Raw genomic sequence first — 16791 nt, forward strand, 5'->3', positions numbered from 1 at the left:
ATAGTTCATAATGTCTTATAATACGGCATGACTGAAACACAATATTGACTCTAAATGGAGATGTCCTTCAGAAGAGTGTTTAATAAAGAATACTTACTGGAAGAAGCAGATAATATGATACCTAATTTTCTTCATTCTAAATAAAACACCACTGAATACAGCGTATTAATAGACTGCTTACAGATTCCAACTTTACAAGGGCTTAGAAATAGAACAAAACAAAAACCAACCAAAAGCATGTAACCAAAGTGTAGTAATGTTATTAGCCATCTTTTATTGAATATCAAGTAGACTACTTAGAAGAAAACTGCTTTACATCCCACACACTATAGAAGTGTTATTCAAAGGATGAACTGAAAAAGCAATTCATATAAAATAGTGGCTGTGTTCTGATCTTATTTTGGATTTCGTCACTGTCAAATATTGACAAAGTCATTTCAATATTCCAAACCTCAAGATTTCAATTTGCAAAACTTATCTTCAATGATTAATAGTTGGTAATGGAAGTAATAAATTAATGTGCATGCCGTTTTCATAAGTGAGATGTAATTTACTCACAGTGAAATGCACAGATCATAAATGAAAGGTTTGAGCAGTTCTCATAAAGGCATATACCATATGAACCACATGCAAACCCGTTACTGAAAATTTCCATCACCCTAGAAAGCTCTCTTGTGCCCTTTCACAGTCAATTCCCCCCAAATTTCTCCCCAGCCGCATCATCAAAGGCAACGACGCTCTTGATTTCTCACACCACAGACACATGTATTGGCTAATGTAGAGTTTCATAGGCATGATTTTGGTTAAGTGATTATGCCAAAGAATACTGGGTAACTGATCAATGTTAAAGCATAGAAGGGCCTTTGGTTCTTTTTTTTTTTTTTTTTGAGACAGAGTCTCGCTCTGTCGCCCAGGCTGGAGTGCAGCGGCACCATCTCAGCTCACTGCAAGCGCCACCTCCCGGGTTCACACCATTCTCCTGCCTCAGCCTCCCGAGTAGCTGGGACTACAGGTACCCGCCACCACGCCTGGCTAATTTTTTGTATTTTTAGTAGAGACGAGGTTTCACCGTGTTAGCCAGGAAGGTCTCAATCTCCCGAACTCGTGATCCGCCCGCCTCAGCCTCCCCAAGTGCTGGGATTACAGGCGTGAGCCACCGCGCCCGGCTTGGGCCTTTAGTTCTTTGCTGCTTTGTTCTTGCCCTGACTAGATCAGTATTTTTGTCACTGACTTGGGTGAAGTCAGAGATAGCATGTTTCTCAAATGCAAAGATAACATGAAACAAGGGAGGATGGCTAATACAGTGAATGACTCTACCAAATTGCAAAACTACATAAATAGGAAGAAAATAACAGGTTAAATCCAACATGGTAAATTCAAAATATAAAAGGTGCTATATGCTTAGGGCCAAATAAAACCAACTCAAGTACATGATGTGGGAAAATGTGATGTAAAAGAAAACAAATTAGAATTTTAGTTGAGTTCAAGTTTAGTGGGAATCAATACTATGTTATTGTTAACAAAACACTCATTTTCACCTAGGCTACATTATAAAAGGGTTCAGAATGAGGCGAATGTAGCCAGCTTTGCCTCTGTGCCAGTCAAATCCGTGATAAATTAGATTGAGTCATAAGAGGAACTGCTACAGGAATTGCATAGGACTATACAGAGAGGAGGGGGGACGCAGGTGATGTGCTAGCCATTTTCAAGCACAGAAAGACCTGACATGTGGAAGGGATGTTGGATTTCTGTGCAGTTCAACAAGCAACAGAGGTAAGGCTGCTTGCTGGAAGTGAGAGGGAAGTCTACATACAGGATAACCAAACAAAAAAGACCTAATAATTAGAGCTATGAAAAATAAGAAAGGCCTACCCTTTGCAGAAGTAAAATCTTGGTCACTCCAGGTGTTCAAGGAGATCCTATGTGACCATTTTAAATGGGTGTTGCATGAAGATATGAAGTTCATATATTGTATAGATATGGTTCCTTTCTATGCCAGCATTCTTTTTTTTTTTAATTATACTTTAAGTTTTAGGGTACATGTGCACAACGTGCAGGTTAGTTACATATGTATACATGGGCCATGTTGGTGTGCTGCACCCATTAACTCGTCATTTAGCATTAGGTATATCTCCTAATGCTGTCCCTCCCCCCTCCCCCCAACCCACAACAGTCCCCAGTGTGTGATGTTCCCCTTCCTGTGTCCACGTGTTCTCATTGTTCAATTCCCACCTATGAGTGAGAACATGCGGTGTTTGGTTTTTGTCCTTGCGATAGTTTGCTGATAATGATGGTTTCCAGCTACATCCATGTCCCTACAAAGGACATGAACTCATCATTTTTTATGGCTGCATAGTATTCCATGGCGTATATGTGCCACATTTTCTTAATCCAGTCTATCGTCGTTGGACATTTGGGTTGGTTCCAAGTCTTTGCTATTGTGAATGGTGCCGCAGTAAACATACGTGTGCATGTGTCTTTAAAGCAGCATGATTTATAATCCTTTGGGTATATACCCAGTAATGGGATGGCTGGGTCAAATGGGTCTATGCCAGCATTCTATAAGTTTGTGTTGGGTTCTAACAATAAGCCTTATTGTAGGTCACCAGAGATTGTGAGAACTGGGGAGCCTATGCAAGTGTATTAACGCTTGAAGACATCAGATACTGAGGCTCAAGCAATATTTATAACTACAGGAAAATAACTGTAGTAGAGAGCTTAGAACAACATGACCCTCTTCAGTCATTCTCATTATTTGTAAGGTCATTCTTAGGGATTGATCCTGCCCTATGAACTCACTTAGGCAATGTGAGTAGAAAAACAATCAGCAAACCACCATGGCACGTGTTTACCTATGTAACAAACTGGTACGTCCTAAACATGTATCCCAGAACTTTAAAAATTTTTAATTAAAAAAAATCATATACTTAGAATGTTACAATCTAGTAATATTGTTTTGATTCAAATATATTTGTATAATTTACATATATTAAATTCATTTCACTCAATAAATATTTTTGAAAACCAATTAGGTATATAGTAATATATTAGACATGGTACAAGTCCCCCATAGAACCAGAAATAGAATCTATTTTGATAACCCCAGTATGATACTCTCAGTCAATAAATCTGAATCTCTGTTATTGAATAATCTATGTAGTAACTCTGAGAGTCATAGAGTCTTCTATAAGTCTATTGGAAAAGACAACCTTATGAAAAATAATCATAAAATTAAGAAAAGAAAGACAAGTATATATTTGAAATATTAGGGTCTCTAAATATTTTTGTGCTTCAAATGCATAAATGCTTTATAAGGCATGTCACACACATTCATCCTAACGATAGTGAGATATGAAAGTATATCTGAGATACTCAATATGAGTAGCTCACAGAAAGGTGTCTAAGGAGATACAATTGCTTAGTATTACTGGGGAAACAGCAGGAGACAGAGCTGGAGATGTCTAACTCAGATTATGAAGACCCTTGGGCACCAATTTAAAGAGCTGAGTTATTATTCTCTGGAGATGATGAGAGCTAAATAAAGAAGTAGAGTATGTGATTTAGAAAGATCCTTACGTTGGAATGTGGAGAAAGAGCCAAAAACACAGAGTCAGAGAGAACAATCAGAAATTTATTTCAGGAAAGGAAGAGGAATATCTAGCTTCAAGAGATCTTTGGCTGGTAAAACTTTTAAGACTTGCAATTGAAACTTTTCTGAGACAAGCCGAACAACCATTCACAAAGGAGTGATTCTTTGTTTAAAAAAAAAAAAAATCTCTTTAATATGACCTGAAAAATAACTTCCAGCCAAATCAAAACTCTTTCATAGACGTGTACTATGTTGTGCTGAACTTTCTTGGGAAACTTGGAAAAAGTAGAAATGAGTCTTTGCACATGAGGAAGTCATCTGTGTATAAAGAAAGCAATAAAATAATAATAGAAAGAACATCAGCTGCAAAGCTGTAGGTTTTTTTTTTAAAGAAGAGAGAAAAAGAAAAATAAAAGAAACCTGAATTCAAAATTTCCAGCAAGCTACATACAAGCTGTATGATCTTAGGCAAAGTATATAAGCTGTCGAAAAGCTTATTTCCTGGACACAATCAGGACCATAATATCCGTCATGCTGGACTGTAATAAGGATTAACAATAAAAATATGCAAAAGACCTAGAGGTGTGCTAGGTATTCTACATAAATACTAGATACCTTTACATAGTAATCCCTGCCTGATGTGTAGCCTGGCATCCATTACATAGTTATTCTCCCCCTATTTTACTATGTGCATTTGATTTTTAAAAGGAACATGATCTAATGTAGAGCATGTATTTGACACCCTCTTGACACAGAGAGAAGCTAGGAGGTGGAATGAGGAGAGTCCTTTTAGGCACCATTGATAACAAAAACAAAGTCCAATAGTCATACAGATACTTTTTCTAAAACTTATAAAAGCTTAGAAGGAAAAAAACAAACAAACAAACAGAAAAGTAAAAGACATTACACATTAAGCCAGAAAGGACTTAGAGGCACAGCCAGCATAGCACAAAGCTGGTGAGAGAACCAGCCTCAGGACATCAGAATGGCACAGAAATCTTTCTCAGCTCCTGAGGAACAGCATCCTGCAAAAGGCTTGCTGCCTAGAGCAGGTTTCTGATGCCAGTGATTCTGGGGCACCTGGAAATAGGAAGCTTCTAGCCATTGTTTTCACGTCTAGAATTTTGTTACATGTTTAAAAGTTTTAATTTATTTTTATTTTTCTCCATAATCTCTATTTCCTATGACATCTGCTATGGCTTGAATGTGTCCCCCAAAGCTCACGTGTTGGAAACCGGATCCCCAATGTTGTGAAGTTGGGACGTGGGACCTTTAAAGGGTATTTAGGTCATGGGAGCACCACCCTTATGAATGGATTAATGGCATTATCCCAGGAGTGGGTTTTTTGTGAAAGAATAAGTTCAGCGCTATCTTGCTCTCTCACACTCTTGCTTTCTCTTTGCCCTCCCACTAAGAGACGACACAGTAAGAAGATCTTTGCCAGATGCTGGCCTCGCAACCCTTGGCTTCCCAGCCTCCAGAACTGTCAGCAATAAATTTCTGTTCCTTATACATTACCCAGTCTCAGGCATTCTGCAAAAGATGTTACTCATTAATCCAGAAAGGACTTAGACGTGCAGCCAGCATAGCACAAAGCTGACAAGAGAACCAGACTCAGAACATGACGATGGCACAGAAGTGTTCCTCAGCATCTGAAAAACAGCATTCCACAAAAGGTCTGCTGCACAAAATGGACCAAGACAAGATCTTAGTCTTGACCCAAAATGTTTCCAATCAGGGCATTTTCTAGGAAGATAATTGTGGTGGATGCTGTGATGGTCCTGCCCAGATTCCTTTTCAGAAGTGAAGGACTACTCCCCAAGCTGCTGGAGTGCTACTCAGAAGACAGCCCTCAACTGCCGGCCCCTGTGTTTGTGTCCCCCCAAAATTCATGCATTGAGATACTCTCTCCCAAGTAGAACCTTTGGGAGGTGATTAGGTCATGGAGGAGGAGTCCTCATGAATGGGACCAGGGCTCTTTCAAAAGGTGCCCAAGACAGATTCCCCTTGCCCCTTTCCCCAAGTCAGGACACAGTAAGAAGGTGCCATCTGTGATCCAAAAAGCAGACCCCCACTGGACACCAAATCTGCAGGCACCCTAATCTTGGACTTCCCAGACTCCAGAACTATGAGAAATAAACGTTTGTTGTTTTGAAGCTACCTAGTTTATGGTATTTTTGTTATTGTTGTTATAGCAGTCCAAATAGTCTAAGACAGAAAATTGTCTTACCAAGAAGTGGGATGCTGCTATAACAAATATCTAAGATGTAGAAGTGCTTTGAAACTGGGTAGTGGGTAGAGGCTGGAAGAGTTTTCAGGTGCATCTTAGAAAAAGCCAACACTGCCATAAACAGGTCCTTAAGGATGATTCTGTGAAGTCTCAGAGGAGAGGAGGAGAGCTACAGAGAAAGCATGTAGCTCTAATACTTTTTGAATTCTCTAAGAGTATTCTTATAGACTTCATAGAAGGTCACAAACAGAACACTGGTAGAAATACGGATGGTAAAGGTCATGCGGAGGAGGAGGTCTCAGATAGAAATGAGGAACATCTTACTGGAAACTACAGAAGAGGCCATCATTGTATAAAGTAGCAATAAACTTGGCTGAATCGTATTCATGCCCTACAGATTTATGGAAGGTAGAACTTGCCAGAGATGAAATTGAATATTTGGGTGAAAAATATGTAAACAAAGTGTTGACAGAACGTCTGGTTCCCCTTGACTGCTTACAGTAAAATATGAGAAAAGAGAAATGGCTTAAAGATGGAATTGCTAATTAAAAAGGAAACGGAACTTGAATTTTTGGAAAATCCTCAGCCTATCCATATTGAAAAACATGAAAAAGTCTGTTTGGAAGTGTGGCCAAGTGACCATTCGATAAAGAGTTTACTATGGATCAGGCATCTCAAGGGAAGCCAGATGCTATTTATCATGACAATGAGGAGATGAATTAGCCACCTAAAGAGAAGCCAGGACCTACTGTCCAAAACAATGGAAGAATGACCCCAGCAGATTTAGGAGATTATCAGGGATGCCCCTCCCATCACAGGCCCAGAATATAAGGAGCTAGGGGCCAAAAAGATTTCAAAGGAGGGGGTGCTACCTCCCATCATGAGCTTCACTTCCCCATACCTTGTGACTGCCAGCTCCTAGGCTGCCCCAGGTATGGCTCCAGTGGGCCCCATTACAGCATGCACTGTGTCCAGCAAAGCTGTGGGGGAGTTGAGTGAGGACGAGTTGCTGCCTCCACCTGGATTTCAAAGGATGCCCCGGTGAGCTGTGGGGCCCAGGCAATGTGTAAGTGTGATTCACATTTGTCCTCAACTATTTAAGTGACTCGCCAGTAGAACAAAATATGCCCATGCTGTTGTCAAAGAAAAAAGGGCTCTTAATTATTAGTAGAAATAGAAAGCTTTGGATTGTATATCCTTTGGCAAGTATAAAGGATGTATACTTCTAAAAGTGAACCGTTTGCAAAGAATACGGAAAATACCCAGTTCATCAGCTTGTATGTGCATTTGCTTTTAACTTCTGTAAGTGACAAAGAAGAACATGGCTTGCCATAATCCTTCTACTCAAAAGATCAATTACACTGAATGGTGCCTGTGCATTTAAAATCGCTGAGAGCAAATCATAAGTATTAGGCAAAGCAAATTGACTCAACAACACAGCCTCCTGGGAGCAAGTACATTTGTTTGAAAACAATATTTCTTAAGTAAATGTATAGCCAATGAAAGGTATTGGATTGATAGTTCTGAAGATCTGAATCTTCTATTTCACTACAGTGAAGGCTGGAGCAGTGCCAGCTCCCTCTGTCTCCGTATGAGCAAGCCTCAATCATTTTCTGAACGGACCACCCTTAGGGTACAAAGATGAAAAGCTGCTTCTGAGCCTAGCAATTTCTGCCGAGCGTGCCAACTATAAGCCATTGTGACAGGGAGCAGCCACAGCCTGGAAGCTAGGCGCAGACCCCCAAACAGATCTAGGATGAGGACAACTTACAGTGACACTGAGGTGGGCTGCTGTGTGACCAACGATGCAGAAGAAGAAAACTTCTCTAATTGCCACTTTCCAAGCCAGTCATCTCTACAACCTCAAACACTCATCACTGGCATCTAAAGCTACAGGATTTCCCAGAAAAAACAAATGAATGTTGTGCGTGCACATCCTATTTAAGCCTGGCGCCACTGAGGCTGGCACAAAATGGAACTCCAGGAACTGTAAAGCCTTTTCCTTCTAGATATGCCTCCTCTTCCACTCCCCTGTGTCTGACCCGCCAAACACATTTTTCTGCATGTCCAACCCCAAATGTGCTGGAGAAAAATTAGTAACTTGGAAGTAAGAGGGATAAAAAAGATGTAGTTCTAGTACATAAAATTTTCCAGACATGATATGAGCATACAGAACTGTATCATTTACTTAAAGGAACCGGTCTATCTAGCAACAATGTTTATAAAACCACTTTCTTTTTTTAAAAAAAAAATTGTACTTTGCAAATGACTTCCCATTGAAGATAAAGTTTCATTAAAAGAGAAAAATACTTACAGTCTGAGAGGAGTCCATATGAAAAAAAAAGAAGAAAATATAATCCAAATCATTTAGATAGCAAAGAGCCAAGATGATGATACAGAGTATTGTAATGTGGTAACATTGCTATGACTCCTAGCAGTTGATCTTTAAAATAATAGTTCTTTTTTTTTCTCTAGGTACTTTCCACAATCTGGGATTTCCTCTCTGGCATCGACCTTTGTCTCACCCTGCACCACAGGAATTTTTCCCATGCTTGACAATCCTATCTCCGTATTTGGAGATTCCAGAAAAGTGTTTCTTCTTGCTTCTTCTGTTAAGAATTTATACAGTCTAACAGAACTTTTGTTAGGAATTTATAGTCTAATAGAGAACCCAGCTTATAATATTAATAACACATCTCCTAGTAGAGTTGTAAGATCATTCTTGAAGTTTGAATTGTCACCTTGTATAACATAAATCCTTTTCCTACCAGATTAATTATTTAAGTTCTTAACTTTCTTGTTTTAAAAAACTTTTAAATTTATAGGAAGAGTTGCAAGAATAGTACAAAGAACTCCCACATAGACTTTGCCCAGATTGATTAGATTCACAAATGCTGCCACATTTGCATCTCTCTGTCTCCACACACACCCACACACACACACACACACACACACACACACATCTTTCCTGCTCTATTTCAAAGTTAGTTCCAGACATCATGCCCTTTCAACTTTCAATTCTTCAGCATGTATTTGCTAAAAACAAGTATATTAGCTTAGCTAAGCACAGTGCAATTACAAAAGTCAAGAAATCTAACTGACCTAATCAATATTCAGATATAACCTGCAATCCATATTTCTACAATCCATTTTCAAATTTTATCACTTGTGCCAATAATATCTTCTATAGATAATATTTCTCCTAATCCAGGATCCAGTACTGAATTGCATATTGCATTTAGTTTTCATGTCTTTAATCTCCTTTAATCTGAAAGAGTTTCTAAGCCTTCGACATTTTTGCCCACACAGATATTCTCTATTCTCCATTCAGCAGCCAACATGATCAGATTATATCAATCCCTTCTCAAATCTCTCCAGAGATTGCCCACCAAACTTAAAACAAAATTCTACCCTCCCTCACTCCATCAGTCTCCATATCATTGACCTACTTTATTTTTCTTCACAGCATTATCAGATGTTACAGGATAGATAGATTAGATGGATAGACAGACAGATAGATAGATAGATAGATAGATAAACAGACAGACAGATAATCTGGCTGTTTCTCCCAATAGGAGAAAGGAGAAATTTTGCCCATTTATTTATTAATTGTCTTCCCTGTGGCTAACAACTTCGTTTATCTTGTTCATTACTTATTACCAGTGACTAGAACTGTGTCTGGCATATAGTAATTCTTCAATACATTCTTGTTAAATAAATTAATAAATTATTATCAGATTGCTGAAAGAATAATAAAGGTATCTAGAAGTCAGTGGACTTCACTAAAAAATATAAGAATTATAAAAATTAAATTTATGTGTCTTTGAGGGCAGACATAAACAAGACGGTGGAGAGTGCAAACCAGGTAACGACTTTTCCAAGAAAAAAATACTTTCCTTAGGCAAAACTATGGAGAGAGGAAAAGATCAGCAGTTGCCAGGGGGTAGTGAGGAGGTGGGAGAAGGGTTGAATATGCAGAGCACAGAGAATTTTTAGTGAAAAGATGCTGTACGATACTATAATGTTAGATAACGTGTCATTATACATTTGTCCAAATATACAGAATGTGCAACACCAAGAGTGAACCCCAATGTCAATGATTAACTTTGGGAATAATGATCTCAATGTTGGTTCATCAGTTGTAACAAATGTACACTTCTAGTGGAGGATGTTGATATGAGGAGGCTATGCATGTTGGGGGGCAGGTGATAAATAAAAAATCTCTGTATCTTCCTCTTAATTTTGCTGTGAACCTAAAACTGCTCTAAAAAAAAACAAAGTAAGTCTTTAATAAAATACTGTTCATGGTGAAACACTGAAGGCAGATTGTAAGCAGTGAGATCAAAAGTCAGGATCAACTTCTAGCTTTCTAAGAATAATTTAGTTTAGACTGAAGATTGTAAAAGCATAACAAGGAGCTTTAATACGGACATTTCAAGTGTTATGTACCCTCTGGGAGTGGTAAAAGGAGTCTCACTAGTGAGATTCAGGCAGCAGAATTAATATAGACCCCTGTATGTCCCTGCTCTTTGATTAACAACTATAGTTCTTGGTCTTTGCTTTTTCTCATTCATATATTGTTCATAGATTTATTTTTATAAAATGTTCAATTTACATTAAAGATGCAATAATAGTAAAGAATATTCATATACGCTTTCCTTTTTTCTCCATTTGCTTTCATGGTTCCTCCCTCAAACCCTTATTATTCTCTTTCTGAATGTATACTATATATAATCATTTTATTATGCCCTTAGAGATTACCATTCTGGATAATTACACCATGTAGATTCAGGTTGTCTTTTATTTCCAAAATGTTCTCTTGGATTGCAATTTTAAATACTCATTCTGTTCCATTTTCTTGTTTTTCTTCTTCAGGGACTCCAATTATTCATATGGTGGCTCTTCTTTGCCTTTCTTCCATTTCAGCCTCTTTCCCTCTCACCCTCATCACTTGTTTCTTTGGATCATCATCATTCTCTTCATTGTTCTCCTGCGTTTCTTCAATGTCACCTATTTGATTTTCCTTCAAATCTATTCTCTCTTTGACATCTTATAATTTAATCTGTATTGGTAAAAAATAAATGAATAAATAAAGCCAACCATTTTATTCTATTTCTTTCCTAAGTTCAATCAATTTTCATTTCATTTCTTCTTGGGTTTTGGTCCATTTCTGATCTTAGTTTTTGAATTTATGAATCAAAGTGTTTTCCATACTCCACTGTGCTTGAAGCTACTTAATTCCATTTAGAGTATCGTGTTGCAATATTCCTCTGCTTCACAGTTGCTCTTCAGAGAGGAATTTCCATCCACTGAGGTGTTTAGATTTTTCCATTCTGTTTTGGTCTTACAGCGGTTTCACATAGTGTTACTGATGACATTTACACATTCAGCAGACAGGATCTACAATGAGCGAGTTTATAGGATCTCTGGTTCAAGAGCGCCCCCTCCTGTCAGAGTCATGAAGTGCAGTTTCTTCAAAATTTGACTTTTGGTGGAGGTCGGTGGAGGAGTGATATGTCCATCCATGTTTCAGGTTTCTTTAGTCTTGTGGTATTCTAGATCTCCCCATCTTGCCTCTTTTTCTTTCACCAAAAGACTCGAAGGGGTGCCCTTCCCCTACCTGCAACCTTGTTCATCCCTAGAAGCACTGCTTTTCCACAGCTGCTCCCTGTGCTATTTCAAGTCCCTTCCTTTTAAGTTGGTGCTCTTATCTACCTGAATACTTTTTCCATATTTTCACACCTAGATAGACTTTCTCTTTCTGAGGGTGATTTTCATACAATTTCATTTCATTCCCTTTGCACACGATCCCTTTTCTCTTCCCCAGTTTCTCCAAAAACCACTCACCATCCTCAAAGCTTGCAATGGGAGCTCACCAGGCAGCTGTACTAAAAATGAATGTTTTTCTACTTACAGTAACTAGCGTTTGCACTGTCCCCTCGCTTCTAGTTATGCTGAAGGTGAGGGATTTATGTGGTTCAATTGGCTTCTTATTGATTTGTACAGTTTTTTGAAAGCTATAAAAGAAATTGAGATTTGGGCAGCAGCAATTAATTACTTCAGCTTACCGTAAGTTGTTCATTTATAATTCTTAACTAGGTATTTCTTCTTTATGTCTGAAATTAGGTTTCTGGTTTTGCCCTTTTAATCCTGTAGTGGATGTTGTAGTGGATACTATTGTGCCCCACCCATGTCCCCTTCTCAGGGCTGAGGCTCTTATTGCCCCAGCTGCTGGGCATCCTTGTTGCTAACTATTTACAGTTGTACCTCTTGCTAGGCCAGACTCTTACCCAATGTCACACAGCCCCCTCCAGGATGAAGCCAAGTAGCTAATAGCTGGCTGATACATAGATACAAAGTGTGGCCCCCTTTGCCTTAATTCATGACAATTCCAAAGAGCATCCCAGCTCCAGAACTCCGTACAGGATGAGCTGAGGTCTCAGTCATAACTGCATTGCAAATGAGCTTCTCTGCCTGCCCAGTCCTACCTTCCTCACTTCCTTACAGGTATATATCCAAGTGCACTCTTCGATATACCTTCTGCAAACAAGCCTCTAGATCAGGGTGTTTTTAGGGTATCCAACCCAAGACAATTGTCATAAAAACTTTGTACTGACTTATGAGAAAGGCACTGTTGAAAGTCCATTGAATATATTGTATACATTCCCTTAATTCTTGCAAGGAAACTGTGAGAAGGATACTGTTATTATCATCTTCATATCTCAGATGAGAAAAGAAAAATCATAGAGAAGACAAGTACCTTATAAATGGTCAAGGCAGGATTTGAATACAGGCACTCTAACTTGAAAGCCCATTCTCTTATCCACTTCACTCCACAGGTTCCCACACTGGCGTGGCATTCACTCCTTCTCTGGCATGATACCTTGCCAGCCTTTTCCTTGAATCTTTCTTTTTCTTTTTCTTTTTTTTTTTTTTGTTTTTGAGATGGAGTCTCACTCTGTCATCAGGCTGGAGTGCAGTGGCACGATGTCAGCTCACTGCAACGTCCGACTCCCTGGTTCAACCAATTCTCCTACCTCAGCCTCCTGAGTAGCTGGGATTACAGGCACACGCCATCACACCCAGCTAATTTTTGCATTTTTAGCAGAGACAGGATTTCACCATGTTGGCCAGGATGGTCTCGATCTCCTGACCTCGTGATCCGCCTACCTTGGCCTCCCAAAGTGCTGGGATTACAGGCGTGAGCTACCGTGCCTGGCCTTCCTTGCATCTGTCTAAGCTCTGCTGTGGAGCACAGCCTTCAAATCTATTCTCTCTTTGACACCTTATAATTTAATCTGTATTTGTAAAAATAAAAGAGGCTGAGGCAGGAGAATTGCTTGAACCAGATGACCACAAATATCAAGATGTTTTCATTTTTTAACACATAATATTTTCACAAGTGGCTTGGCTATACTGTTAGTTGCTAAAGATGGAATCTGACCTTATGAATTCATCTTTCAAAGCTTTAGCATCATAAACAGAGATGCATGTTTGTAAATCTACCTTATTATCACTCAGCCCTGTTATAGGAATTGTGTTCATATGCACACATATATTAGCAGGTACACAATAGCAACCCCTTCTCTGTAGTTTTGTTTTTTATCTTACTTCCGAGTAATAACAATGATATTATCACATTTCCCCAAATTCTTACCTCCATCTTGAAATTTGCTTAATCTTTCAAAGTATGATGACATGGGGGCCTGCACAATGTCTAAAATAGCCAGAAGTGTTCTTGTTAGCCTTAATAACTCACTGAAACTATAAAATCCAAAGTATATAAGATTCCGAGCCAAGTGGACCACCTTAATAAAAAAAAAAAGCGGGGAGGGGGAGGGTGAAAGAGTGGAAAAAAAATTGGGTACTGAAATAAACATTGGCTTTTTTATTATCTAAATTAGCACAGCAATTTCTAAACTTCCTAATCCTTAAACACCTAGGAATTAAAATACTTGCAAAAGCAACCACTTGAACTTTGATTTATTCAAGTCTAGAACTAAATCCAAGCAAGACTCAGAGTGCTTTAAGGTACTTAACAAAACTTACACTAGAATTATTTACATCCTAATTAAACATTAAGTAATTTAAGTCAGCAGGATGCCACTTAATAAATGGTTGCATCAATTAATTACTTTATTAAATGGCTGTTATCCAAGAAATTTGCCCAGAAATCTATGTTCCCTATGCTGCTTTGTGGTCTTGTGGATTGCACAGGACATTCCAAGTGAGATGTGGCCCCCAGTGCACAGTCTCCCCCTACCACACTGTATCAGAGTTGGTCCAAGTAACCAACAGAAGTGATGACATGTCACTTCCAAGATTAGATTACAGAAGACTGCAACTTCCATCTTGTACTCTCTCTCTCTCTCTCTCTCTCAGATGGCTTGCTCTGAGGAAGCCAGGTACCATGTCATGAGGACACCCAGGCAGCCTACAGAAAGGCCCACATGGCAGGAAGCTGAGGTGCCAACAGCCAGCAAGGAGGTATGGCCACCAACAACCCCTCCAGTGACCTTAGAAACAGACTGTCCAGCCCCAGATGGCTGCAATCCCAGTCAACAGCTTGCTGGCTACTCCATCACAGACCCTGAACCAGAACCACCCAGCTAAGCTATTCCCAGGTTCCTGACCTATAGAAGCTATGATAATGTTTGTTGCTTCAGGCTGCAAAGTTTTGGAGTAATTTGTTATACACCAGTAGGTAGCTAATACACCAGTTATCAAGTAACAGCATCCTTTCTCTAGTTTTGTCACTACATCCCCAAACTGAAAGTATTTCGATTCAGTTCGATGAGAATAAAAACATCTCCATAGAGATAAAAAAGTATCCAAACATTTTACAAAATATGCAAAACTAACTTTCTTTATTACATGCAAAAAATCTTACACAAATGAAACAAAAAATCAAGGGAAATAGTAATTAATAGACAATTATAAATAAAATGTTTTGTACCGGACATCAAAGCACCAAATCTATCTTTTAAAAATGGCAGAGAAGGCCGGGCGCGGTGGCTCACGCCTGTAATCCCAGCACTTTGGGAGGCCGAGGCGGGTGGATCATGAGGTCAGGAGATCAAGACCATCCTAGCTAACACTGTGAAACCCTGTCTCTACTAAAAATACAAAAAATTAGCCAGGCGTGGTGGCGGGCGCCTGTAGTCCCAGCTACTCGGGAGGCTGAGGCAGGAGAATGGCATGAACCCGGGAAGCGGAGCTTGCAGTGAGCCGAGATCGCGCCACTGCACTCCAGCCTGGGCGACCGAGTGAGACTCTGTCTCAAAAAAAGAAAAAAAAAAAATGGCAGAGAAAATAATACCTTCATGAACTAAACTACCCAGTTACCAAAACATCCTAAATATTAGAGGGAAAAAGTACCTCAAATGTCAGTTTATTTTTTTCTTTATCCCCAAAAGGAAAGGGCTGGTTTACAACTTCTTTCAAATATTCTTCAACAAATTCCATTGTCAGGGCAAATTTCCTCTTCATATCATTTCTGGAAGAGTCTGTTATAGAATCATATCTGGAAATACAGAAAGAAGAAAATGCAAGTTAAACTGATTGCAATCATTTAAAAATAGGAAAACACATGTAGTTTCCTGGGTGCATAATCTTGGATAAATTAGTTAGCCTTCCTAGGGGCTGGGTCCTCATCTGTAAAATGGGGCTGCTGTGAAATGAGTTAGCACGTGTAAAGCAGTTATATCAGTCTACCACAATATTAAGTACTTAAAATTCTTGCTCATCACATCAATATTATTTATTGTTTTCTAGAAAGTGCCTTTATTACCACTGAGAGTTATCATTTCACCCTTCAAAACAAGTATCTTATTTGCATTTAGAAGATTGACAATCCAAGATAGGATACACAAATGCCTTTCCACATGTTTCATTTCAAAACTGTAGACATTTGATGTGGAGTTCATCTGATGAATTCCAAAGCCTCAAGACCTCTTTCCAAACATACTCATGAATTGTGATCTTTGTGGGGATTTCTGTCCAGAGCCTGGCATAGCGAACAGGCACCACGGACTCCTGGGGATCCCGGTCAACGTGCATGTGGAGCATGAGGCGACAGAAGGACGCTCGGAGGTCGAACGGCAGGCTCTCATCTGACACACACCGCAGGATCAGGTCTACAGACAGCTGTGTAGAAATCTGGTTTATGGCCAGATACTGGCGATCCAAGCACATCCTTGCAAAGAGGTTTAGCTGGTACCTTAAAAATGGTAAACATATTACATTATTGTCTTATCTCAAGGAAATCTTCAAACATCATAGTACCAATCAGTATCTATGTTTAAGACACCTGTATTTCCAAGCATTCATGATATTGGAGTCAAACTCTTGATTGTAGTATGTTAACCATTAAGATCAAATGACAAGACATATATGGAACTGTCTCTGTGTCCCTTCAGTTACAATACCTCTTACTTGCTTCAGCAAAATGTGTCTGCTGGAGAGTGTCACTAGGCACTCCATTCTGGGTTTCCCAGGATTACAAATACTGCACTCAGGCTGAAGGCTACGGGTAACAGCTCACGTGAAACCATCTCTCTCCACCTTCCCCAGCCTCACTCAGCTTCCGGCTCTAGTGTCTACACTCCAGGTTTTGCCCCACTCAGTTCCCAAACCAAAAGTGATCACTCCAAATGGCATGAGTGCACTTGGCTTATCAGCCCAGTTTTGAGATAAAGAATTAGCCTTTGATTTGGTTGCTATAGCTGTAGAAACCAGGGAACACAACGCGTCGTCTGTCTTTGTCTGATTCTTGCCATTTGGGCCCAACTTGGCCCCAAGGCTTCTGCCTTGGGTTTCTATCCCTGCAACTCAAAGATGCCAGCTAGGTTCTTGCTCCCAATGTATTGACCACCAGGAACTGCCTTCAGTACTTCCGCTGCCATATTCCAGTGCTGAACTTTCATAACTACAGGCACCAGTTTCTCTTAGGCCCTAGGTCACTGCATATTCA

The 16791-nt window shown here is 39.4% G+C and overlaps 1 protein-coding gene across 1 annotated transcript in view; it reads right to left on the reverse strand.

Moving 5' to 3' along the window:
• Positions 1–16791, reverse strand: part of ITPR2 (inositol 1,4,5-trisphosphate receptor type 2) — a 509412-nt gene that overhangs the window by 308284 nt on the left and 184337 nt on the right. The window contains exons 19-21 of the mRNA XM_032159871.2: positions 15787–16038; positions 15198–15342; positions 13477–13627 (exon numbers count right to left, since the gene is read on the reverse strand). Of these exons, the coding sequence (XP_032015762.1) occupies positions 13477–13627; positions 15198–15342; positions 15787–16038 (548 nt within the window). The remainder of the gene's footprint in view (positions 1–13476; positions 13628–15197; positions 15343–15786; positions 16039–16791) is intronic.

The sequence above is a fragment of the Hylobates moloch genome, unplaced genomic scaffold (assembly GCF_009828535.3).
Source record: "Hylobates moloch isolate HMO894 unplaced genomic scaffold, HMol_V3 SCAFFOLD_8, whole genome shotgun sequence".
Classification (NCBI taxonomy): Eukaryota; Metazoa; Chordata; class Mammalia; order Primates; family Hylobatidae; genus Hylobates; species Hylobates moloch.